General features: G+C 46.2%; 1 protein-coding gene across 1 annotated transcript in view; it reads right to left on the reverse strand.

Moving 5' to 3' along the window:
* Positions 1-9,398: 9,398 nt before the first annotated feature.
* The window catches only part of plxna4 (plexin A4), a 559,926-nt gene continuing 541,894 nt past the window's right edge, over positions 9,399-27,430 (reverse strand). Inside the window, exons 30-32 of the mRNA XM_071332139.1 lie at positions 21,487-21,699; positions 16,412-16,562; positions 9,399-13,597 (exon numbers count right to left, since the gene is read on the reverse strand). Coding sequence (XP_071188240.1) covers positions 13,502-13,597; positions 16,412-16,562; positions 21,487-21,699 — 460 coding nt within the window. The 3' untranslated portion in view covers positions 9,399-13,501. The remainder of the gene's footprint in view (positions 13,598-16,411; positions 16,563-21,486; positions 21,700-27,430) is intronic.

Consider the following 27,430-nt stretch of genomic DNA (forward strand, 5'->3'; position numbering starts at 1 on the left):
TGTGTGTGTGTGTGTGTGTGTGTGTGTGTGTGTGTGTGTGTATGTGTGTGTGTGTGTGTGTGTGTGTGTGTGTGAGACCTACGGCTTGTATGTATGGTCGCTATGGCACAGCCCCACAGAGCCAAGGCCAGCGGGTTATTCATATTCATGTTGTTTATGTTGGAGACGGCTCTCTGTGTGTGTGTGTCAGAGAGAGAGAGAGACAAACACAAAAAACTATACATACCTCGGCCTAAACATCAGCACCACAGGTAGCTTCCACAGAGCTGTGAACGATCTGAGAGACAAGGCAAGAAGGGCATTCTATGCCATCAAAAGGAACATAAATTTCAACATACCAATTAGGATCTGGCTAAAAATACTTGAATCAGTCATAGAGCCCATTGCCCTTTATGGTTGTGAGGTCTGGGGTCCGCTCACCAACCAAGATTTCACAAAATGGGACAAACACCAAATTGAGACTCTGCATGCAGAATTCTGCAAAAATATCCTCCGTGTACAACGTAGAACACCAAATAATGCATGCAGAGCAGAATTAGGCCGATACCCACTAATTATCAAAATCCAGAAAAGAGCCGTTAAATTCTACAACCACCTAAAAGGAAGCGATTCCCAAACCTTCCATAACAAAGCCATCACCTACAGAGAGATGAACCTGGAGAAGAGTCCCCTAAGCAAGCTGGTCCTAAGGCTCTGTTCACAAACACAAACACACCCCACAGAGCCCCAGGACAACAGCACAATTAGACCCAACCAAATCATGAGAAAACAAAAAGATAATTACTTGACACATTGGAAAGAATTAACAAAAAAACAGAGCAAACTAGAATGCTATTTGGCCCTAAACAGAGAGTACACAGTGGCAGAATACCTGACCACTGTGACTGACCCAAACTTAAGGAAAGCTTTGACTATGTACAGACTCAGTGAGCATAGCCTTGCTATTGAGAAAGGCCGCCGTAGGCAGACATGGCTCTCAAGAGAAGACAGGCTATGTGCTCACTGCCCACAAAATGAGGTGGAAACTGAGCTGCACTTCCTAACCTCCTGCCCAATGTATGACCATATTAGAGAGACATATTTCCCTCAGATTACACAGATCCACAAAGAATTTGAAAACAAATCCAATTTTGATAAACTCCCATATCTACTGGGTGAAATTCCACAGTGTGCCATCACAGCAGCAAGATTTGTGACCTGTTGCCACAAGAAAAGGGCAACCAGTGAAGAACAAACACCATTGTAAATACAACCCATATTTATGCTTATTTATTTTAACTTGTGTGCTTTAACCATTTGTACATTGTTACAACACTGTATATATATAATATGACATTTGTAATGTCTTTCTTGTTTTGAAACTTCTGTATGTGTAATGTTTACTGTTAATTTGTATTGTTTATTTCACTTTTGTGTATTATCTACCTCACTTGCTTTGGCACTGTTAACACATGTTTCCCATGCCAATAAAGCCCCTTGAATTGAATTGAATTGAATTGAATTGAATTGAATTGAGAGAGAGAGAGAGAGAGAGAGAGAGAGAGAGAGAGAGAGAGAGAGAGAGAGAGAGAGAGAGAGAGAGAGAGAGAGAGAGAGAGAGAGAGAGAGAGAGAGAGAGAGAGAGAGAGAGAGAGAGAGAGAGAGAGAGAGAGAGAGAGAGAGAGAGAGAGAGAGAGAGAGAGAGAGAGAGAGAGAGAGAGAGAGAGAGAGAGGAGAGAGACTCTCACAGAGAGAGGGGGGTGCAGAAGGCCAGGACTCAGCTGATAGGCTTCTCTCCATTGTATCTCTAACACAGGGGGAACAAGTTCAGTAACAGCCAGGAATCTTGGGATACCGGAGCTCCCACAATCCCTCAAGGCTTCCCCACACACAGGACCTTCCTGTGTTCCCTCATTGGTTCTGAATGTCAAGGTTGGTTATACCCCGAATCCACACAATACTAGCCTGGTCCCAGATCTGTTTGTGCTATCTTGCCAACAATGACCAAAAGAGTTGGAAAGACAAAATGTCTGCTAAATGACTAAAATGTACTACGATCAGTAGGTGCATTAGCAATGTCCAACATATTATTTATTTCCTCCCATTCCCCCGGGCCCTGTTCGGCCCTGTGTTTTCCTGTTAATTTCCAAAGGGCGGGCTATAGGAGTCTGCCGGTCCCTTCTGCACAGCTCAAATCCATTATCACCAGGGAAGTGATTTGAGATGTAAGAAAACAATACTACAATAATAAATGTAATGTATTTTTCAACCGGATAATCAATTTGTTCTGATGTGGGACCGTGGCCTGGTGTGTGTTGGTTTCTGTAATACGTGTGTCAGAGAGAGTTGTGCTGGTAAATGGCCTGTGCAGTTAAGAATGGGTTGCATGGTCGTTATTGATTAGGGGAGAAATGGCGGAGTGGATTTGTGCGCCCATAAAGGAGAGCCATGTACTGACCTTCAGGCAGCTGGTTCAGGTGTGTGTCTGCATGGAGTTTGTGTTAGTGATGCATGTGTGTGATTGTATGTGGTAGGGCGTGCATGCTTGTGTGTAGGGGGGCAGATCGATGGGAGCGTTTAGTGTGAAGCTGTGCCTAGTACGCCTCATCTCAGGAAGTTGGATGATTTGTAACACAGGGAGCCATTGATAGAGGGACGGTAGTTGGGATGGTTGTGGACCTATAGGCTGATGCATTGTCCAGTAGCTGATATAAAAAGCTGAAAATGAGGCACTACGAACAGGGAGCACTAAAAAGCCTTTATCGGTCCAGTCCGGTTACGAGTCCAAATCAAACTGGTAGCGTGTGCTTTCCTGGGTCCCTCCACCCTGGGCCCCTCCACCCTAGCTAGGGAGCCCCTGACTGACTTCTGTTCCTGGCCCCGTGGATAGCGTGCTGTGAGGGGTTTCTCCCCATCTACCCCCAGCTTCTGTGGCGTCTGTGTTTGTTGGGAGGGCTGGCTGGGGCATTATTTGGCCCGTCCCGTTTTCCTCGCTGGGCGCTACAGCTACCCGTCTCTCTGTTGTCTCTCCGCAGATGTTTACCAAGACAGATAGGACGGCGAATGGCAGACTAATAATGGTAATTGCTTCCATCTGCTCGCACACAGCTGTCAATAGCGCTCGCAGTCAATCCCCGGAATTAGCCTAGCGTGGCACAGTCACGGTAGCATTCTTATCCAGCCAGCCATCAACCATCAGCATGTCTGGGTTTGGGGCACAATACTGAAAGCTCACTCACTCCCCTCTCCAGTTTAAACACTGTTTTTACTACAGGGATGAGGAGTGCGTAATGACGGGGGATTCGACTAGGCAGGGTAATACACTGTTCTGAGAATATGCCTGCATCCCAATAATCTGTCCCTTCTCCCAAACTGTGCACTTACACCCCACCCTCGCATTTAAAAGCATTAGTGTGGTGTAAGCAGTTGCTAGATAGTTTTCTCCATTCTTATAACATCTACTTTTAAATCCATGAAGGGAAGTGAACGAGTGTTATTGAGAGACCACTGAGAGAGAGATGTGAGAGAGATGTGAGAGAGATGTGAGAGAGATGTGAGAGAGATGTGAGAGAGATGTGAGAGAGATGTGAGAGAGATGTGACACCGGTAAGGGTTTCTGGACAAACATTTTCAGATGTTTTTCGGTGAGGCAGTGGACTATCACGAATGTGGACTATCACGCAGTGGACTATCACGAATGTGTGAAAAAGTGAATGGTTTATAGGAGAGTGTAATGTAGCAAGTGAAAGACTAGCCGACTTTTAGGAGGGAAGAGACCTTTTTAAAGATGAAGGGAGAGAGGAGAAAAGGGAGGAGGAGAGAGGCTTTTAGCACTGGTTGTGGTATGACACCTTTTAACGGTCCTGACAAAACCCTCCTCACGCCTCTCTCTCAGCTTCATTCTTCAGGGAGTTCATGAGAGAAAACGAGTCGGCCATTAGAGACCCAACAGTGTTGCTACCCTGAGTCTGATGTTGGGCAGACTTCTAGTGAAACTCCCACACAAACCACCTCACCTTGATCGCATTCATGTTAAAGGGAGAGTTCACTTTTTTGTTTGCAAAGTTGTAGCATAGTCTTGACTTACCTGGGGTGTTGTCGTTTTCATCCAAACGGTTTAATACGTTCCTTTGCTGTTGGAAACAGTGACAAACGACAACACCGTAGGTACGTCGAATATCTACAAAAGTGAACTGTTCTTTTAAACATTTAGTAAACAAGTGAACTATTCTTTTAAACCTTTAGTAAACAAGTGAACTATTCTTTTAAACCTTTAGTAAACAAGTGAACTGTTCTTTTAAACCTTTAGTAAACGAGTGAACTATTCTTTTAAACCTTTAGTAAACAAGTGAACTATTCTTTTAAACCTTTAGTAAACGAGTGAACTATTCTTTTAAACCTTTAGTAAACAAGTGAACTATTCTTTTAAACCTTTAGTAAACGAGTGAACTATTCTTTTAAACCTTTAGTAAACAAGTGAACTATTCTTTTAAACCTTTAGTAAACAAGTGAACTATTCTTTTAAACCTTTAGTAAACAAGTGGTAAAGGCGTTTGTTCAGCTAGGAAGTCATGGCAACCCCTCATACCATCCATTAATAGTCAAGCAAGCCCTATATCAGTAACAGATAGATTTGTTTCTGAACATGTTCCAGCTGAGACGGTCTGGGTTGGAGACACAGGAGGAGGTCGGCACGATCGATTAGCAGATCCACAACTCCTCCAGCCCTTCCCAGATTGACCTCCTCTCAACACCACTCCTACCCCTCTCTATCTCCGTCTGGATAGATCCTCTAAACTCAGACCTCTGCTTCTCTCCCCTCCTCACCGGCCTCTTTCTCTCTTCTTCACATCAGCGTGGCTGGGAGAAGGGCGGAGGGAAGGGTTGGGGGGCAGGGGCTGTGGGAGTGTGAAAAACCACCACCCCTAGCACGGCTGCAATCATAGCATGGCTTCATCATCTTCGTGCCCCCTATCACCCTCTCTCCCCTCCTCCCCCAGTCGCCTCTCTCTTCCATTATTCCCAGTTCACTGGTTGGAATATTAGGGTGACGCTCTGCGCCCTCTTCCACTCTCTCTCCCCCATTACTCCCAGTTCAGTGGCTGCTATATAGGGTGACACCAGGACCAATTCAATTCCATGTCCCCGTCACCCCGTGCTGAGGAAGATTGACACACACTATGCCTCCCTCCCTCCCTCCCTCCCTGTCTCCCTCCTTCACTGTGGGTTCACTCAGATTGGCAGGTCTCTCTCTCCACTCTATTTTCTAACCTCCCTCTCTTTCCTCTTCTGTCACTCCCTCTCCCTCTTTGCCGTCTTCTTTTCTGGTCTTTACTGCAATCCAGGGTTGGTGTTATTCTTACCTGCTAATGGTAATGGTAAAGGATAGTGTAGTGTACAGGAAAGCTGATCCCAGATCTGTTGACCAGGAACACTGTCTGTCTAGAGCTCTGGGAGTCTTTTACAGCCACAGGCAGCCTAATTGGCATCAGGTGTGAGCTAATTGATTGGCGTCTTAGGCGTGTTGTTTGGCTCCCTTCTGTCCTTGCTTTTTGATGGATCAGTGTCTTTAGCACATTTTGTGGGTTTATTTACTTTGTAATTCACCTCAGACTTTTGACACCTTTAGTCAAAGTACTGGATGTTTTCCCATTATTTCACTTCCTTCATCCGTTTAGTCCCTGTTAGCTTAGCTATGCTAACTACTCGGCACCAATGGGAATTTAGCCATTTATCTGGCTAGCAAACCTACTAGGGACTACAGCTGAAAATTAGGTATCTAGCTAAATCTGGTGCAATGGCATGTTCTACATGGTCCCTGACAAATAAACAAATAATTACTATAAAACTCAAACTCGTATTGGACTGCAGTAGAATCTTTACCACAGCAATATGAACCAGCTGAAATGGTCAGTACTTTGAAATATAATATTCTGAAATTGAGAAACTCTATGCACAACGACTACTTGTAACAATTTCCACTGAAAATGTCTCAAAAACACTTGAAGAACAGTGCAGATGCAAAGTTTGGTAACAGAATGACTGCACAAACAGCACCAACTGTCATTCTGTTACCAGAATGACGGCACAAACAGCACCAACTGTCATTCTGTTACCAGAATGGCGGCACAAACAGCACCAACTGTCATTCTGTTACCAGAATGACGGCACAAACAGCATCAACTGTCATTCTGTTACCAGAATGACGGCACAAACAGCACCAACTGTCATTCTGTTACCAGAATGGCGGCACAAACAGCACCAACTGTCATTCTGTTACCAGAATGACGGCACAAACAGCACCAACTGTCATTCTGTTACCAGAATGGCGGCACAAACAGCACCAACTGTCATTCTGTTACCAGAATGACGGCACAAACAGCACCAACTGTCATTCTGTTACCAGAATGGCGGCACAAACAGCACCAACTGTCATTCTGTTACCAGAATGGCGGCACAAACAGCACCAACTGTCATTCTGTTACCAGAATGACGGCACAAACAGCACCAACTGTCATTCTGTTACCAGAATGACGGCACAAACAGCACCAACTGTCATTCTGTTACCAGAATGGCGGCACAAACAGCACCAACTGTCATTCTGTTACCAGAATGACGGCACAAACAGCACCAACTGTCATTCTGTTACCAGAATGGCGGCACAAACAGCACCAACTGTCATTCTGTTACCAGAATGACGGCACAACAGCACCAACTGTCATTCTGTTACCAGAATGACGGCACAAACAGCACCAACTGTCATTCTGTTACCAGAATGGCGGCACAAACAGCACCAACTGTCATTCTGTTACCAGAATGGCGGCACAAACAGCACCAACTGTCATTCTGTTACCAGAATGGCGGCACAAACAGCACCAACTGTCATTCTGTTACCAGAATGACGGCACAAACAGCACCAACTGTCATTCTGTTACCAGAATGACGGCACAAACAGCACCAACTGTCATTCTGTTACCAGAATGACGGCACAAACAGCACCAACTGTCATTCTGTTACCAGAATGACGGCACAAACAGCACCAACTGTCATTCTGTTACCAGAATGACGGCACAACAGCACCAACTGTCATTCTGTTACCAGAATGACGGCACAAACAGCACCAACTGTCATTCTGTTACCAGAATGGCGGCACAAACAGCACCAACTGTCATTCTGTTACCAGAATGACGGCACAAACAGCACCAACTGTCATTCTGTTACCAGAATGACGGCACAAACAGCACCAACTGTCATTCTGTTACTAGAATGGCGGCACAAACAGCACCAACTGTCATTCTGTTACCAGAATGACGGCACAAACAGCACCAACTGTCATTCTGTTACCAGAATGGCGGCACAAAACAGCACCAACTGTCATTCTGTTACCAGAATGGCGGCACAAACAGCACCAACTGTCATTCTGTTACCAGAATGACGGCACAAACAGCACCAACTGTCATTCTGTTACCAGAATGGCGGCACAAACAGCACCAACTGTCATTCTGTTACCAGAATGGCGGCACAAACAGCACCAACTGTCATTCTGTTACCAGAATGACGGCACAAACAGCACCAACTGTCATTCTGTTACCAGAATGGCGGCACAAACAGCACCAACTGTCATTCTGTTACCAGAATGACGGCACAACAGCACCAACTGTCATTCTGTTACCAGAATGACGGCACAAACAGCACCAACTGTCATTCTGTTACCAGAATGGCGGCACAAACAGCACCAACTGTCATTCTGTTACCAGAATGGCGGCACAAACAGCACCAACTGTCATTCTGTTACCAGAATGGCGGCACAAACAGCACCAACTGTCATTCTGTTACCAGAATGACGGCACAAACAGCACCAACTGTCATTCTGTTACCAGAATGACGGCACAAACAGCACCAACTGTCATTCTGTTACCAGAATGACGGCACAAACAGCACCAACTGTCATTCTGTTACCAGAATGACGGCACAAACAGCACCAACTGTCATTCTGTTACCAGAATGACGGCACAACAGCACCAACTGTCATTCTGTTACCAGAATGACGGCACAAACAGCACCAACTGTCATTCTGTTACCAGAATGGCGGCACAAACAGCACCAACTGTCATTCTGTTACCAGAATGACGGCACAAACAGCACCAACTGTCATTCTGTTACCAGAATGACGGCACAAACAGCACCAACTGTCATTCTGTTACCAGAATGACGGCACAACAGCACCAACTGTCATTCTGTTACCAGAATGACGGCACAAACAGCACCAACTGTCATTCTGTTACCAGAATGGCGGCACAACAGCACCAACAGTCATTCTGTTACCAGAATGACGGCACAAACAGCACCAACTGTCATTCTGTTACCAGAATGGCGGCACAAACAGCACCAACTGTCATTCTGTTACCAGAATGGCGGCACAAACAGCACCAACTGTCATTCTGTTACCAGAATGGCGGCACAAACAGCACCAACTGTCATTCTGTTACCAGAATGGCGGCACAAACAGCACCAACTGTCATTCTGTTACCAGAATGACGGCACAAACAGCACCAACTGTCATTCTGTTACCAGAATGGCGGCACAAACAGCACCAACTGTCATTCTGTTACCAGAATGACGGCACAAACAGCACCAACTGTCATTCTGTTACCAGAATGACGGCACAAACAGCACCAACTGTCATTCTGTTACCAGAATGGCGGCACAAACAGCACCAACTGTCATTCTGTTACCAGAATGACGGCACAAACAGCACCAACTGTCATTTTGTTACCAGAATGGCGGCACAAACAGCACCAACTGTCATTCTGTTACCAGAATGGCGGCACAAACAGCACCAACTGTCATTCTGTTACCAGAATGACGGCACAAACAGCACCAACTGTCATTCTGTTACCAAACTTTGCATCTGCACGGTTCTTCAAGTAAATGCTTTTGTAAAATGTTCCGTGGAAATTGATACAGTAGTCTTTGTGCATAGAGTTGTCTGGATTGTTTATCTTTGCAAGTATTTGTTTTTGTTTGACATGCATTTTAAAGTGAACATTGGAGGCTCAGCATCATCCTGTCACCGTGGAATTGCACATAAAGCAATTGTACACGAAAGGGTGTGTGTTGTGACTGTTTTTACCGCGGCTGTGCTGCGGCCTTAGGTACGAGGTGAAGGCATCACAACAAACAACTTTGAGTGTACAATTGCTTTTCTACTACGGGTTACCATACAACATATTAAAACAAAGTGCTGTAGGTTTCTGCTTCACCTGTGCCGTTCTACTCTGAGGGAAACGGGACATTCTGCTTCCCATTATATGAAATGAATCCATTAATTCCAGTACACAGTTTCCATTTCACACCTGCTGTGTGAAATAACAATATTTAAATAAATAATTTCATATGAATAAACACAAACTACAAACCACTGTTTCATAATAAAGTTTATTCTATATTACAAATAGTATTTTGTTCTTGACTGCAAAATAGGAATGCATTATATTTACATACACAGGTATACAATTAATTATAGCAAAGTTAGAGAAGCTGGCCTTTTCCCCCAGGTTTAGTTTTATCTCTTGATAGGATACTCTTTATCTCTCAGCAAATATGGTAATAGTAAAAGTATTTCTACTGTTTCTGTAACACCTGCTATAACACTGAGCGCTAGAAGGACCTATCTTCAGTTCCTACAAAACGTTGAAGGTGGAAGCTTTATCGAGTCCCTCGGCAACAAAGGGGTCAGTAGTCTCAGACGAGCTTTGTCGCCGGGGAACATGAGGGGAAATGGAAACACCGTATGTTACAACACCAGGGGGCAGATTCACTACGACATTCTAGGACATTCATTCTCTTCACCACCAAATAAAAACAATGGACTTAGAGAGGAAACTTTGGGTAGCTAGAGACAGTATAATACATGGGTAATAGTGGGTCAATTTACAGTCTCTAAACTTAACAAGGGCTCCTAAACGTTGAGTTCTCTGCCAAGCTCAGTCTTATTTCCAAACTATTTTACCTGGGATTTTCCATCAGACTGAATTAATACAGTAGATTCCTTTCAGTTCTTTCTTATTGTTTATTTGATCACAAGCTTTGTGAACAGTTTGAACATGTTGGCAGTGTAGAACGTCCAGAGAACGCGCTGTTCATGAATGTACCCCCTCGAACCTGAATACCAACCACTGACAGAACTCACCCCTTTAGACAGCTCAGTTGTGGATGAATTAGATATGGTTCATACAATAGACAGCGATGGTGTGACGGAAATAAAAACACATTTTACAAAACTCAAACAACTAAGAAGCTTTCAGGATCAGAGCTAGTGTGGCTATTGAAGCTTCCAGACACCCGTTTCTCTTTGATGAGTTCATCAAGAGACGTTTAATCGTTTGAAATTGTCCAAAGGAGAGTTTTTTGTTGTTGTTAAAACCACTAGAATCTTTTCAGTAAGTTTGTGCAGAACACCTTTAGATGTAGCAGTAGAATCGATAGAACAGCAAATACTAACAGACAAGTCATCTATGATTGACTTGAATGTATTGTACACCCCATAAGACCATGAGGATTCCAATAATGAGGCATGTTGTGCGATGGGTTTCGTATGAGCAAGCTTTTTCATTGAACCCTGAAAGCCCTCCTAATGCTAGTTCCCTATCCACTGAGCTCTTCAGATCAAACAACTGGCAAAACAGAATCTAAAAAAACACATCCACAACTATAGTAACAGGTGGCGCAATAAAACGTTTACAAGGTAGCTTTGCAGCCAGTCCTAGGCTTACAAAAATAAATGTCATTTTTTGAATGATAAAATAATAGAATCCAAAGGTAAGGTTATAGGCTCGGGGAGATAGTTTCCGGATGGAAACACAGACAGACACTAGAGAAGCAATAGCAGCCAAGGAAAGAGCAAGAAGCTCACTGCAGAATTAGTCTACCAGACCCAAAACCTGAGGGTTCTGGAACTGATGAATAGTCACTAACTATTGGAACATGTATATGGATGGGTGTTAGAGGACCATCTACTCTGAAAGGACTAAGCAAAAGGACTGAATGAATTAAAACTTAGTCGTGAGTTATTGTACTACATCAGTCCATGAGAATTCAAAATAACCGTTTTGTTTGTGAACCGTTTAAAGTTTCCTAGTAGCAGTAGATAAATATATTTGATTGCAAGGCAGTTCCGTTTCATAACATCCAAATAGGTCAGCATGCAAGGGTATATAATATATTGGATTTTAAGGTACCACTTTATTCTTATTAGCATCTAACACTTTCACAAGACATGGTAATGAGAGGTTTGCATGGGCTGAACGGGAGATAAAGGTTCCACCTTAACGGTTAGTTATAGTTTTAACATGAACAATCCACTTTTTTCCCTCAGATTTTTCTTCCAAGCGAAATAAAGAAAAGAACACATCCACAGCATCATTTGCTTATTTTCTCTATTTTCCTCTTTTTTTTTGTCGTTTTAAATTGAAGTTTTACATGCGCTTAAAAAGCCAATAAGGACCGAAGGTGGACCGAGGGCGGTCTCCACACATTCACATCACCACATGGGGCACGTTGTCAAGGCAAAAGAAAGGTCAGAGGTCTAAAGGAAAGGAGGGTTTCTCCATCGTTTCTCCATCTCTCTCTATCTCCCTCTCCCATCCAGGTTATCACATTCCACAAGTCTGTTCATGTCCGTTTCCGGTCGTCTATTTGACGTTGACTTGTTTTTCTCACTCTAGTTTCAGCTTTTTGAGGCTTGGAGAAGGCTGCGGAGGACGACTACACTAACACACAACATGAGCGACCCAGAGCGCTCAGAGTTTGGGATTCCCGCATGGAAGCTGTCTCCACACTTGTGCAAAAAAACTGACGTGGAAAACCGGACAAAGAGGGAAGAAAAACGGTGTGCCAAACACGGGAGAAACCGGGACGGCAAGGAGGAGAGCGGGACTCGTCCGCGGCTCCCCCTTCGGCACACTGAGGTCAGAAAATCACACAGGGTTAAGTCTTTGTTGTTGTTGTTGTGGGGTGGGTTTTTCTTTCACCAAATCCTTTTCCCGTGTCATTTCCTTTAAATACATTGTTTTTAAATAACTTTTTTTGTCTTTTTAAAATGTCAAGCTCCTTTGGTTTTTCGGCTGACCAGTTATGTCCATCAATTGATTCCCCCCGTCCCAAGTCTTTACAGAAGGTCTCTCTCTCTCAGCAGAGCAGATCCCATTTAAGCAGTACCGCACCGTCTCTGTCATGTATAAAGCATGGGTCCATGGTAAGACTGCTCTAGTGAAGCGTCCCTCTCCTCCTCTCAGTAGATGTCAGTCAGCTCCCCTAGTATTCAGACAGTGTGATCAGAGGGTGAATCAGGAGTAGAGATCCCCTCAGGACAGCTCTTGGACAGCTGCCGTGTGTATCTGTTTGTGTGTGTGCTTTGATAGACCGGCGAGTGACCTCCATCCGTTAGCAGCACACACGGGTCAGACTGACCGTTCCAGGTGTCAGAGCTGTCGGGTCACTGTGGTCAAGAGTTGGATGTGTGCTTCTCGTCACAGAGGAAGACCAGACAGGCCTGGGTCTGTCCTCCACTAATTAGTCTTATAATAGTCAGGATAATTGAGCAAGCCAGACAGATTCAGAAGATGAGGATTGTTTATCTATAGAGTTACTTGGAGGGGTTGGTTGGTGGGTGGGAGCAGACTTGTGCCAATGCCACAAAGGGGAATCTGTTCTTCTCTGGATTTCAAAGTCAGTCAGGTTTTCGGAAAAAAAGGAAAATTCAAGAAGCACTAACTCTCCCCAGCCCCTATCGGAGTTTCTTTAAATACACCTCAAAGCTACATTGAGAAAACAATTCTGGAGTTTGCCTATTTCCCAATCTTAAGAGCTGTGTGAACCAGGCAAACCTTCCGTTTTTTTGTCTTCAGAGGTGGTCATTTTGGTTTCCTCATTTATATAATACCACTTTGTTTTTCCACGTTTGATGTGATCTTGACTATAGCACTACAATTAACTGGACTCTGTAGTAGTTTCATTGACTAATATCCTATTCAGAAAGTCTGAACAAATTGATGTCCAACATTGTGGTTGCAAAAGACTTTGCTATCAGTGTTATTTTTAAAGGCAACATAAATAGAATGTTTGTTTCTCCCCCAACATGAAGGTGTAAATTATGCCGATATGGCGAGCTGGCAGACAACCACCCCTCCATCAGACTCTTCTACGCAGCAAAGCTGGGATGAGGCCCTCCCATTGCATGGTGGGAAAAGCAGTCCCCAGCTCTGCCGACCCTCCAGTCAGTCCGTCAGCCAGTCTTCTCAGCACGTCCTATGAAGCTGAGCGGATGAGATGCCAAACACTTGTCAGGAAGAGGAGGAAGAGGAGGAAGAGGAGGAAGAAAACAGGACAATATGTGTTGTCTTTGAAACGGAGAGGAGTTCTGATGCTGATGACGATGGTGAAGAGATAGATGGACAGGTCTTTGCTCAGGCACGGCTCGGTTTCTGACGGGTCTCCCAGTGCGCCCTGGGAAGTGCGGTCCTCAGCTCTCCAGGCTCATGAAGGCCACCACCTGCTCCAGCTTGAAGGAAAGTCTCTGTTTCCTGGCGGCGTCGTCCTGCTCCAGCGCACACACAATCTGACAGAGAGAGACACACACAGCCAGTCCACGTGTTACTGTCAGCCCCACACACAATCTGACAGAGAGAGACACACACAGCCAGTCCACGTGTTACTGTCAGCCCCACACACAATCTGACAGAGAGAGACACACACAGCCAGTCCACGTGTTACTGTCAGCCCCACACACAATCTGACAGAGAGAGACACACACAGCCAGTCCACGTGTTACTGTCAGCCCCACACACAATCTGACAGAGAGAGACACACACAGCCAGTCCACGTGTTACTGTCAGCCCCACACACAATCTGACAGAGAGAGACACACACAGCCAGTCCACGTGTTACTGTCAGCCCCACACACAATCTGACAGAGAGAGACACACACAGCCAGTCCACGTGTTACTGTCAGCCCCACACACAATCTGACAGAGAGAGACACACACAGCCAGTCCACGTGTTACTGTCAGCCCCACACACAACCCACAGAGAGAGACACACACAGCCAGTCCACGTGTTACTGTCAGCCCCACACACAATCTGACAGAGAGAGACACACACAGCCAGTCCACGTGTTACTGTCAGCCCCACACACAATCTGACAGAGAGAGACACACACAGCCAGTCCACGTGTTACTGTCAGCCCCACACACAATCTGACAGAGAGAGACACACACAGCCAGTCCACGTGTTACTGTCAGCCCCACACAAACCTGACAGAGAGAGACACACACAGCCAGTCCACGTGTTACTGTCAGCCCCACACACAATCTGACAGAGAGAGACACACACAGCCAGTCCACGTGTTACTGTCAGCCCCACACACAATCTGACAGAGAGAGACACACACAGCCAGTCCACGTGTTACTGTCAGCCCCACACACAGCCAGTCCACGTGTTACTGTCAGCCCCACACACAATCTGACAGAGAGAGACACACACAGCCAGTCCACGTGTTACTGTCAGCCCCACACACAGCCAGTCCACGTGTTACTGTCAGCCCCAGACACAGCCAGTCCACGTGTTACTGTCAGCCCCACACACAGCCAGTCCACGTGTAACTGTCAGCCCCACACACAATCTGACAGAGAGAGACACACACAGCCAGTCCACGTGTTACTGTCAGCCCCACACACAATCTGACAGAGAGACACACACAGCCAGTCCACGTGTGACTGTCAGCCCCACACACAATCTGACAGAGAGAGACACACACAGCCAGTCCACGTGTTACTGTCAGCCCCACACACAGCCAGTCCACGTGTTACTGTCAGCCCCACACACAATCTGACAGAGAGAGACACACACAGCCAGTCCACGTGTTACTGTCAGCCTCACACACAGCCAGTCCACGTGTTACTGTCAGCCCCACACACAGCCAGTCCACGTGTTACTGTCAGCCTCACACACAGCCAGTCCACGTGTTACTGTCAGCCCCCCACACAGCCAGTCCACGTGTTACTGTCAGCCCCCCGCACAGCCAGTCCACCTGTTACTGTCAGCCCCACACACAGCCAGTCCACGTGTTACTGTCAGCCCCACACACAGCCAGTCCACGTGTTAATGTCAGCCCCACACACAGCCAGTCCACGTGTTACTGTCAGCCTCACACACAGCCAGTCCACGTGTTACTGTCAGCCCCACACACAGCCAGTCCACGTGTTACTGTCAGCCCCACACACAGCCAGTCCACGTGTTACTGTCAGCCTCACACACAGCCAGTCCACGTGTTACTGTCAGCCCCACACACAGCCAGTCCACGTGTTACTGTCAGCCCCACACACAGCCAGTCCACGTGTTACTGTCAGCCCCACACACAGCCAGTCCACGTGTTACTGTCAGCCCCACACACAGCCAGTCCACGTGTAACTGTCAGCCCCACACACAGCCAGTCCACGTGTTACTGTCAGCCCCACACACAGCCAGTCCACGTGTTACTGTCAGCCCCACACACAGCCAGTCCACGTGTTATTGTCAGCCCCACACACAGCCAGTCCACGTGTTACTGTCAGCCCCACACACAGCCAGTCCACGTGTTACTGTCAGCCCCACACACAGCCAGTCCACGTGTTACTGTCAGCCCCACACACAGCCAGTCCACGTGTTACTGTCAGCCCCACACACAGCCAGTCCACGTGTTACTGTCAGCCCCACACACAGCCAGTCCACATGTTACTGTCAGCCCCACACACAGCCAGTCCACGTGTTACTGTCAGCCCCACACACAGCCAGTCCACGTGTTACTGTCAGCCCCACACACAGCCAGTCCACGTGTTACTGTCAGCCCCACACACAGCCAGTCCACGTGTTACTGTCAGCCCCACACACAGCCAGTCCACGTGTTACTGTCAGCCCCACACACAGCCAGTCCACGTGTTACTGCCAGCTGACAATGGCGGAGTAATGGCACATACAAGAAATGTTGCTTCTGTATGACAGTGTTTCTCCAACCTTTCCTCTGGGACCCCTTGACGTCTCCCAATTTAGTTGAAGACCTGAACTACCACATCTTATTTTTTGGGGTATTTGAAAAAAATAAAAACAAATTTAACTAGGCATTATTCCACGACAGAATAGCTTGATGATCTAAGTTGAGAAGTGTGTTATCTCTGTAGTAGAACACAGACATGGTTGGGAGTCCTCCAGGAGAGGTTGAAGTGCTGATATACTCCGTCTGGGTTGTAAATGTATTTTATATGCATCTTCCAGATCGGCTGAACCAAGTCATCTACATCTACTTCAAACCCACCTGTGTACGACTGGCTGTCCTAAATGGAACACTGCTACCTCTCTTGAATAAAGTGTGATTTTTGTCCACGGTGTGTTGCCGTACCTCCTCTGTGTATTTGCCCACGTAGGAGTAGATCTCACTGAGGGAGCTCATGCTGTTGAACTCGTTAATGTGCATCCGGGACTGCTCTGCCAGGTACGCATTCATGTCCTGGTCACTGATGGCCGGCATCTTACTGATGTCTGAGTAGTACCTGTGGAGATAACACACACAGCAGATAACACACACAGTATTAGTGAACTGTGTAATCACGACATTTACATACATACACCCCAAAATGCTTTATTCTTGGATTTAAATGTCACTGTGGTGTTTCAGGGTTGTTTCAAGACTGAGGGATGTTTTAGCCTTTAGAATCTTGTATTGAACCTTTATTTAACCAGACAAGTCAGTTAAGAATAAATTCTTATTTCCAAAGACGGCCTACCCCGGCCAAACCCTAACGACACTGGGCCAATGTGACTCCCGATCGCGGCCGGTTGTGATACAGCCTGGAATTGAACCAGGGTCTGTAGTGACACCTCTAGCACTGAAAGGAAGTGCCTTAGACCGCTGCGCCATTCGGGAGCCTAGAATAGGAATCATGCACTGTTAGAGACAGTGGTCTCGCCTCCAATCACTTTTCACAGCCTGAGCAGCCCTGACTATCAATAGACATTTACATTTTTCTAATTTAGCAGACGCTCTTATCCAAAGCAATTAGGGTTAAGTGCCTTGCTCAAGGGTACATCGATATATTTTGCACATTGTTGGCTAAGGGTTTCAAACCTTTTGGTTCTTGGCCCAATGCTCTTAACCCTTAGGCTACCTGCCGCCCTCGTACAAATGGCCTGAATGGAGCTGCAAAGGCACTTAGCAGTGTATGTGAAACCCCCCCTTCCCCTCTCTCACACACACAGACTGTGTCTCCAGGAAGCTCTCAGCTGCGTCAGGGTAAAGAGGGCTGGAGAAGGAGAAGTAATCAGCCAGTGTCAACAGCAGCTGAGGCCCTCTGTCAACTCTTTCATTAAAGATTGTCATTACCTGTTTAATTCCGGCGCCACAACTGCTCCTGGACACCACACATTTAGCCTGATAAGTGTGTGGTGTAGTGTGGTATGTGGTGTGTGGTGTAGTGTGGTATGTGGTGTGTGGTGTAGTGGTGTGGTGTGGTATGTGGTGTGTGGTGTGGTGTGGTATGTGGTGTGGTATGTGGTGTGGGTGTGCTGTGTGTATGGAGAAATGAAACCGAGGCTATTAAGCTAACAGAGCAGGTTACGCGGCAGGTGGGCATTGCAGGTTACTTATTGTAAGGAAGGTCACAGGAAGGTCACACTCACTCACACACACCTCGGCCACCTGCGCAGGCCAGGAGGGCAACTGGAGAAGGTGAGTCGTGGGGTTTGAGAGGATAAAGGAAATTGAAGGGATTTCTGTCTCCAGGTTAAACAGCAGGTCCACCTGACATCTCTGGTTCTAGGTGACGACGTGGGGGCCAATTCCAAATCGTCTCCTTTCTTAGACACTTGATCTAAACATACTGGAAATCACACCTAGAGCAGGGGTCAGCAGCCCACGGGCCAAAACCGGCCTACAAGGGATTTTTATGCCGGCCCGCAAGAGATATTCATTTTGGAATTCAGCAACAACAACAAAAATATTGTATTCCTGCGAATCCTGTGAATAAAAAAATATACATATGTGATCATGTCTCAATTTAACCAAGGCATGAAATTATTGTTATTTTCCAATATATATATTTTTTGGGCTTAGTTGTAGTCAATTTGCAGTGTAGAAATGATTATAATTATGTTCCGGTCACCCCACCATCCGCTCCGACAAAAATGGTCCTGCAACTGAATCTAGTTGCCTACCCCTTGGCCACAGGGTCGACTTGGAATTGAACATTTGTTATTTGTTATCAGGCTAGGAGAATTGGGTCCTGCCATCCTTGATGTAGAATCAGGATGGTAACAAGTGTACCTTTGTTTTTTTGCAGACAGATGCAAAATCCAGTTAACAGCCTCCTTCTGTTCAGAGGTCTATCAAGACCCCCCCCCCCCCCAGAGAGCTGTGAATGTAAGTATGCAATTTCCCCTGATACGTGTGTTAATGTCAGTGGTTTTCACTTTGATTTCCCATTGTAATCTTCTATCCGAGCGGAGGATCAAATGAACTGCATATATGACAGGTCTGATGAACTTGTCAGTGTCTGGGGCCAATTAAATCCCACCTCAAATACCGCTCCAACTGAATGGAATGAATAATACCAGTCTGTGTGTGTTTGGAGGCTCTGGGGGAACATGCATGTCCAACCCTTGCAAACCACTCCAACCATCAAATTGTGCCAATGCCACATAAATCAACAAGACCCCAACACAACTTAAATCCTGTAAGATGTCAGCTTTCAGAAAAGTGCTGAGTTAGTAAGATACAGTTGTAGGAACTCATGCACCGAGACCCACAGGATTTCTTCCTTGTGTTAAATCATATCAGATTGCTTTTCTGTGGATGTCATACAGTAATAACATGTTAAGGTGGAGTCTTCCCAGAGTGGCACAGCTCCACTACAAGACCAGAGGCAAACTGCCCAATCCCCAAACGTACCATGACCAAGCTATATGCTTCCATTACGGTGCTCCTACCCCTCTCCCAGGTACGGCTATACAATAACCGCTAACATCCTGTGGATGTGTGTCTGACAGATGTAGAACGGAGGAGAGTTTACAGGATGGCGTGTATAGTGACAGAGATGCCACGAGTGCGGAAGTTAAATCGCAGCTGTCAAACTGATAGTGGGGAGAGAGGGGGAAGAGAGTGGGGATGAGTGGCGGAGGGAGTGTGGGGAGAGATGAAGATGAGGAAGGATGAGAGAGAGAAGGAAGGAGGAGAGGAAGGAGGAGAGAAGGAAGAGAGTGTGGGAAGAGACTTGAGCTTGTCTGAGGTGTTGGACTCGATGACAGTTGCTATCCATTATAGAGCTGCGATTGGTTGGCCAAAATTCATGGACAGGGCTTAGCGAAGGGTCAATTGTATATAGATGGACAAATTAAATCGTGTGATTATGCTGATGGTCTCAATGCACATCACAACCTTCAGGTAGGCTTTGCCAATCAACATGACTGTGAGATCTAATTTGCCTATCCTGATTGTGAGCACTGCAGGGTTTATACACACTATTTTGAGATTTAATTTGTTAATTAAGATTGATGTCAATGACGTGGAGGGACTAATCATACTACAATTACACTAAATTAGATCTCACAAAATATGGATTGATCAACTAAACCTCACCTATAGAAACATTACATCTCAGAATCATGTGGATGCTAATTGGATTTTCTGCAAAGACTCCTGACCTTAGACATGAATACTTCCTTCAGACTTTTATGCTTCAGAAATAAACGCCAACTGGTCCACAGGTAATAGGACCGTCACATAGCTTCAGTGTGGACAGGAAGTCTCTGATTAGAATCTTATCACACTCCCGATCTCCCACGGCTGTCGAACCCCATCAGCATCTCCCGCTCCTAATGCCACATGACACGTCAACAGTTTACTCACTAGCTGCAGGTCAGACTCAGCCTGTGAAACGGGTCCTTATCAGTAATCACCTCACGCGCCCCCAGTCGCAAGCAAAGAGCAGGGAACGCTAACAGGAACGCTAACAGAAACGTTAAAAGGAACGCTAACAGGAACGCTAACAGGAACGCTAACAGGAACACATTGATATGAAGCTTAACAACCTCTAGATTGGCACTGCTGCTTTTAGTTAAATAGTAGTGATTCATCTGTACAGAGAACTACACTACTCATGATTCCGCTGTCTTTAGATTTGCTGTTTGGTTCTGAGAAAGTCAACATGTAGAACACAGGAGGTTGGTGGCACCTTAATATGGGAGAACAGGCTCGTGGTAATGACTGGAGAGGAATCAGAGGAATGGTATCAAATACATCAATCAAATGGTTTCCATGGTTTCCAGGTGTTTGATGACATTCCATTTGCTCTGTTCTGGACATTATTATCAGCCGTCCTCCCCTCATCAGCCTCCTGTGATGTAGAATCTCTGTCTGTATACCCTGTGTGTTTTTAATCTGAGGTTGATTGAGTATTTCAGCTATTTGAATTGAACCTTTCCTGTCCAAATAATGAATAGCACCTGGGTCAACTGAGATAATGACACAGATAGTCTGATACTACTGTACGTACAGTAGGCCCATGGCACCTTTGTATTGCAACACATCACAACCAAGCATCCCAACCTGAGCCATACTCAAATCCACACAATCACACTCCACACACCTCTGTCCCGTCGACTGCCAAGCCTCATGAAGACTAAGGGCTCCATTCAATCTGATTCGCTGAAGTTCAGTGCTATAGCGCAGTTGATACTGAAAGGTCATTTCCTATTGAGCCCACATATGCAGGATTTACTGTGAATGCAGTCTCAGCTAACGTGGGAACACTGCCTGTACATTTCTATTGTACTGTAGCGCATGCTCTTCAGCGCTGTGGATTGATCAAGTCCTTCTGCTAAACTGTCTCATCCACTCACTCACACACACCCCAAACCAGCCCCCCCAACTCACTCACACACACCCCAAACCAGCCCCCCCAACTCACTCACACACACCCCAAACCAGCCCCCCCAACTCACTCACACACACCCCAAACCAGCCCCCCCAACTCACTCACACACACCCCAAACCAGCCCCCCCAACTCACTCACACACACCCCAAACCAGCCCCCACAACTCACTCACACACACACCCACACACACAGCACACACACACACACACTCACATACACCACACACCACACACACACACACACTCACACACCCCCAAACCAGCCCCCCCAACTCACTCACACACACCCCAAACCAGCCCCCCCATTCACTCACTCACTCACTCACTCACTCACTCACTCACTCACTCACTCACTCACTCACTCACTCACTCACTCACTCACTCACTCACACACACACACACACACACACCAAACCAGCCCCCCCACCTCACACACACAGTACACAAACTCCCCAGATCCCCCCCCCCACACACAGTGCACAAACTCTCCAAACCACCCCCCCCCCCCCCACCTCACAAACACACACCCATCCCATCATCCTCTCACCTCTCCACCCAGCTCTTGTAACTGGGGATGTCCTTGGCGTAGAGCAGCTTGTTGGAGGGGGAGTCCTTGCCCAGGCGGTGTTCTGAGGTAGAGCAGGAGTCCATGAAGGTCTGGGCCACCACAGACAGACAGGCGTCCGTGATGCTGCTCTTGTGGATGTCGAACACAAACTGGGGGTTCTTGATCACATTCACCCAGAACCTCAGAGGTAGGCTATAGGGGAGGGACAGAGAGAGTTAGGGAATATCATGTCATGGTGGAACGTCAGAACCTTAGAGGTGGGCTATAGAGGAGACATCATGTAAACACAACACCCTGGCCTTACAGGGGACAGAGAACAGTCTATTACCACAACATACACCAGGTACATTTCTAGGAATGCTTCTCTGTGATAGAACACAACAAATGAAACAGAAGACATCGAGGTGATTTTCTACATTTAGACTTTAATAACAATCCTTGTTCAAATCCAAATCCAAGCAGATTACATCCCTGAACATACAACAACTCACATTGGTTAAAGCCAGCCGGTGGATGTGGTCGGTCTGAGCTAACACATTCAGTGGCAGAAGGGAATGAGGACCCATTCACTTTGCAATCTAGTACACGGCTTGTTGCTGATGCCTTCTATTTGATGTGTGCGCGATTTAATAAAGCCCTAATCTTAAAAGCAGGCAACGCCAGGGCTTCATGGTTTCCAGCTGTGTCTGGGGGCTTCACACCAACACTGTTCATATTGCCTTGTATAGACATGCGGCCCATTCCATGCCTGTCTAGAATAATCAAAACACAAGTCTGTTTATTTGTTGGCCTTGGAACGAATGGAGAGAGGTAGCACAGGTGCTAGTGTGTGTTACAGATCAGGTGGTATAAAGGCAGGACTGAGAATTGCTTGGATTTCCTTCTCTCTCTCTCTCTCTCTCTCTCTCTCATTAACTGGGCAGCATGGTTTTGGATGACGTGGCAAAAGCCAAACCGGCAAGACACTGCAGTCTAGAGGATGGACCAACTGTGTGTGCAACATCAGGGAGGAGGGAGAAAATAACACGGAATCATTTGAATAACCCCTCTCCCGACATGTCCTCCCCCCCAACCTGCTGTACAATCATTCAGTTGTACGACCTAACAAAAGAGGATTTGGCGAGGGAAACCTTGGCATTATGACTGAATTAATCTGGACGAATCTTCTGGGATTAGCGGACGGATGAAAGGATATTAACACCGCCGTGATGCAAGTCTTGATTGTCGTCAATCTGGCGCAGCTGGCCAATACTAGGTTAAGGTCTAGATGGTTTCCGAGGGGAAAGGTCAGATTTAAAGAGTCTCTTCACACGTTCCATCTCTGGGCCAGGTCCATAATGATATTTAGATTTCAGTGAATGTGACACAATACAGGTTTATCTGACAAACTATCGCTAGGAGACCATAGAGAGCTGTGTTTGCATTGTGGCAATTGTTCTGCCAATACCTCCGTACAACCTAACTTTTCCCCAAACTGTAAAGTATGTTATTCACACTGTGGTGTCCAGGATCCCAGGCTAGACTGGCATGGGTATGAATGAAGATCTGAGTTCTGCCCAAGTGGTATTTGGTTATTGATCATTGTGCAGCTTTACATTGATTGTTGTCTGTGGGGGACGTTTCATTGTTTTGGATGTTTGATCTGATATAACATATCCAATGAGTCCAAACACATTGGGGTATATGGAGAGCAGCTGTCCCCTTGGAATTGACATCTTCTGACATATTTTACAGATGTTTGAACGCAGTTATGACACTGCTTTTTGTCTTTACAGAGATGAAGTCTTCAATCAGATAGTGAATGTGTCTCTGAACTGTCAACGGTCAGTCAGACAGGAACAACCCTTTTACTCAGGGAAGGTGAGAGTGTACAGCACTGAGGCACTACACTACATAGTATTGTCCAGGCCTAGTGAGTGTTTAGCCAGGTCCCAGATCTGTTTGTGCCGTCTTGCCAACTCCGTTGGTTTTTCCAGTAAATGTTATTATCCATTTTTGTTGGGCAGTTCGGAGTTGTCATTGTGCATGGAGTTGTATGGGTTGTTGAACTTTGAGGTCAATTGTTTTTGTTTGGCATTTTGGGGTGAAGGATCAGTCTCTGTGTGGTTCCATTACCATCCAATCACCCTAAAATGACTTTGGGCATCTTGAAAAGCACTTAAAATAAGATGTATTATTATGGTCATTGTCATGGCTAGTGAGTGTTGGCCTAGCTAACATCAGCAGCACTAATCCCTGGGTTTCCACAGAGAGAGGACGGATTAAAGGTAAATATTGACCCAATACCCACAAATCAAATCAAACAACAGTGTAATCTTGGATCAATACTGATCCATGGTTCTGGTACTCATACTGTAGCCTATATTTCAGGCTGGGTAGAAATAGAATGTCATGTCTATATGAAGAATGTGATTTAGTGTAATATCACTGTAACATCTCTGTTGTCAACTTTCAGAAGGATGTGTCTTCCTTCCTGTCTGCTGCTGTCATTGGGAGAGTGTGGTGGGTTTATGTGATTAAGGACACAGATGAGTTGTGTGTGCTGTGCAATGTGGGCATGTGTGTGCCAGTCTGCTCTAGAAGCTGGTAATTAAAACGTTGCTTGCTGAAGGGACACACACACACTGAAGAAAGAGGATGAGAGGGAGATGTCGACACACTGACTGCTAATCCAAAAGACACCATCTGGAGGAGCTCTAGGAGTCTGACTCAAACACACACACACACACACACACACACACACACACACACACACACACACACACACACACACACACACACACACACACACACACACACACACACACACACACACACACACACACACACACACACACACACACACACACTCTCTCTCTCTCTCTCAAACCATTAGTAATGAGGAGGGCAAGTAAAGGTCATATGCTGGGGGACAGAGGAGGCAGGTGGGAGGAGCTATAGGAGGATGGGCTCGTTGTAATGGCTGGAATGGAATCCATGGAACAGTCAAACATGTGGTTTCCATGTGGTTGATGTGTTTGGTACCATTCCATGTATTCCATTCCAGCTATTATAATGAGCCCATCCTCCTATAGCTCTTCCCACCAGCCTTCTATGCTGTGGGATGATTACACAGTCAACCATGGTGGATGATTACACAGTCAACCATGGTGGATGATTACACAGTCAACCATGGTGGATGATCACACAGTCAACCATGGTGGATGATCACACAGTCAACTATGGTGGATGATCACACAGTCAACCATGGTGGATGATCATACAGTCAACTATGGTGGATGATCATACAGTCAACTGTTGCTGGCAACAATTTCATTACGTTAAGCTTAGTCTTTAGTAACTGTCGATGAATTGTGATACTGATTTACACTGGCTGTAACATTCATCGTCACAGGTTGGTCTGACTTCTCAGAAAACCACGAGGCTCCCAGAAGGTACTGTAACGTTAATGTGCATTAATACAGGCGGTGACCCGTTCCTGTAGGTTCATGCTCTACAACATTCGCAGAGTACGACCCTGCCTCACGCAGGAAGCGGCGCAGGTCCTAATCCAGGCACTTGTCATCTCCCGTCTGGATTACTGCAACTCGCTGTTGGCTGGGCTCCCTGCCTGTGCCATTAAACCCCTACAACTCATCCAGAACGCCGCAGCCCGTCTGGTGTTCAACTTTCCCAAGTTCTCTCACGTCACCCCGCTCCTCCGCTCTCTCCACTGGCTTCCAGTTGAAGCTCGCATCCGCTACAAGACCATGGTGCTTGCCTACGGAGCTGTGAGGGGAACGGCACCCCCGTACCTTCAGGCTCTGATCAGGCCCTACACCCAAACAAGGGCACTGCGTTCATCCACCTCTGGCCTGCTCGCCTCCCTACCTCTGAGGAAGTACAGTTCCCGCTCAGCCCAGTCAAAACTGTTCGCTGCTCTGGCACCCCAATGGTGGAACAAACTCCCTCACGACGCCAGGTCAGCGGAGTCAATCACCACCTTCCGGAGACACCTGAAACCCCACCTCTTTAAGGAATACCTAGGATAGGATAAAGTAATCCTTCTAACCCCCCCCCTTAAAAGAGTTAGATGCACTATTGTAAAGTGGTTGTTCCACTGGATATCATAAGGTGAATGCACCAATTTGTAAGTCGCTCTGGATAAGAGCGTCTGCTAAATGACTTAAATGTAAATGTAATGATCACACAGTCAACCATGGTGGATGATTACACAGTCAACCATGGTGGATGATTACACAGTCAACCATGGTGGATGATTACACAGTCAACCATGGTGGATGATCACACAGTCAACCATGGTGGATGATCACACAGTCAACCATGGTGGATGATTACACAGTCAACCATGGTGGATGATCACACAGTCAACCATGGTGGATGATTACACAGTCAACCATGGTGGATGATCACACAGTCAACCATGGTGGATGATTACACAGTCAACCATGGTGGATGATCACACAGTCAACCATGGTGGATGATCACACAGTCAACCATGGTGGATGAATACACAGTCAACTATGGTGGATGATCACACAGTCAACCATGGTGGATGATTACACAGTCAACCATGGTGGATGATCACACAGTCAACCATGGTGGATGATTACACAGTCAACCATGGTGGATGATCACACAGTCAACCATGGTGGATGATCACACAGTCAACCATGGTGGATGATTACACAGTCAACCATGGTGGATGATCACACAGTCAACCATGGTGGATGATCACACAGTTAACCATGGTGGATGATCACACAGTCAACCATGGTGGATGATCATACAGTCAACCATGGTGGATGATCACACAGTCAACCATGGTGGATGATCACACAGTCAGCCATGGTGGATGATCACACAGTCAACCATGGTGGATGATCACACAGTCAACCATGGTGGATGATCACACAGTCAACCATGGTGGATGATCATACAGTCAACCATGGTGGATGATCATACAGTTAACCATGGTGGATGATCATACAGTCAACTATGGTGGATGATCACACAGTCAACCATGCACTGGACTGAGTGATGATGAAAGGTCTGTCTGTCAGAGGCTCTTCCTGTACCAGCCTGCTTCTGGGAATCAAACAATATGGCTGACAGGAAAATAGACTATTATCGACTCCTAAACAAATAAAAACTGCCTTAATGAGGAACTATTATACCTACGTCACATTAATTCAGTCTACTAACATGGTCGACATATATATGAATAACTGCAGCACAGAAAAAGGTCTAGACTCTCATCCAGAGACATGACAATGACAGGATTGTTTCTTGGAAACCACACACAGCTGTGTGTCTCTCAATTTCAATCTCAGGTTAGGATGGATTATTTCAATCTATCTCTGCTGCTGGAGAATTACACAGGGCAGAGAATAATCTGGTTTGAAGGATATGTCACCACTGCTTGGTGTAGAACAGGGGACATGGTGCTCTGAGCTGGCTGGGTGTATTTAATAATCTGGTTTGAAGGATATGTCACCACTGCTTGGTGTAGAACAGGGGACATGGTGCTCTGAGCTGGCTGGGTGTATTTAATAATCTGGTTTGAAGGATATGTCACCACTGCTTGGTGTAGAACAGGGAACATGGTGCTCTGAGGTGGCTGGGTGTATTTAATAATCTGGTTTGAAGGATATGTCATCACTGCTTGGTGTAGAACAGGGGACATGGTGCTCTGAGCTGGCTGGGTGTATTTAATAATCTGGTTTGAAGGATATGTCATCACTGCTTGGTGTAGAACAGGGGACATGGTGCTCTGAGCTGGCTGGGTGTATTTAATAATCTGGTTTGAAGGATATGTCATCACTGCTTGGTGTAGAACAGGGGACATGGTGCTCTGAGCTGGCTGGGTGTATTTAATAATCTGGTTTGAAGGATATGTCATCACTGCTTGGTGTAGAACAGG

Source organism: Salvelinus alpinus, chromosome 11 (assembly GCF_045679555.1).
Source record: "Salvelinus alpinus chromosome 11, SLU_Salpinus.1, whole genome shotgun sequence".
Classification (NCBI taxonomy): Eukaryota; Metazoa; Chordata; class Actinopteri; order Salmoniformes; family Salmonidae; genus Salvelinus; species Salvelinus alpinus.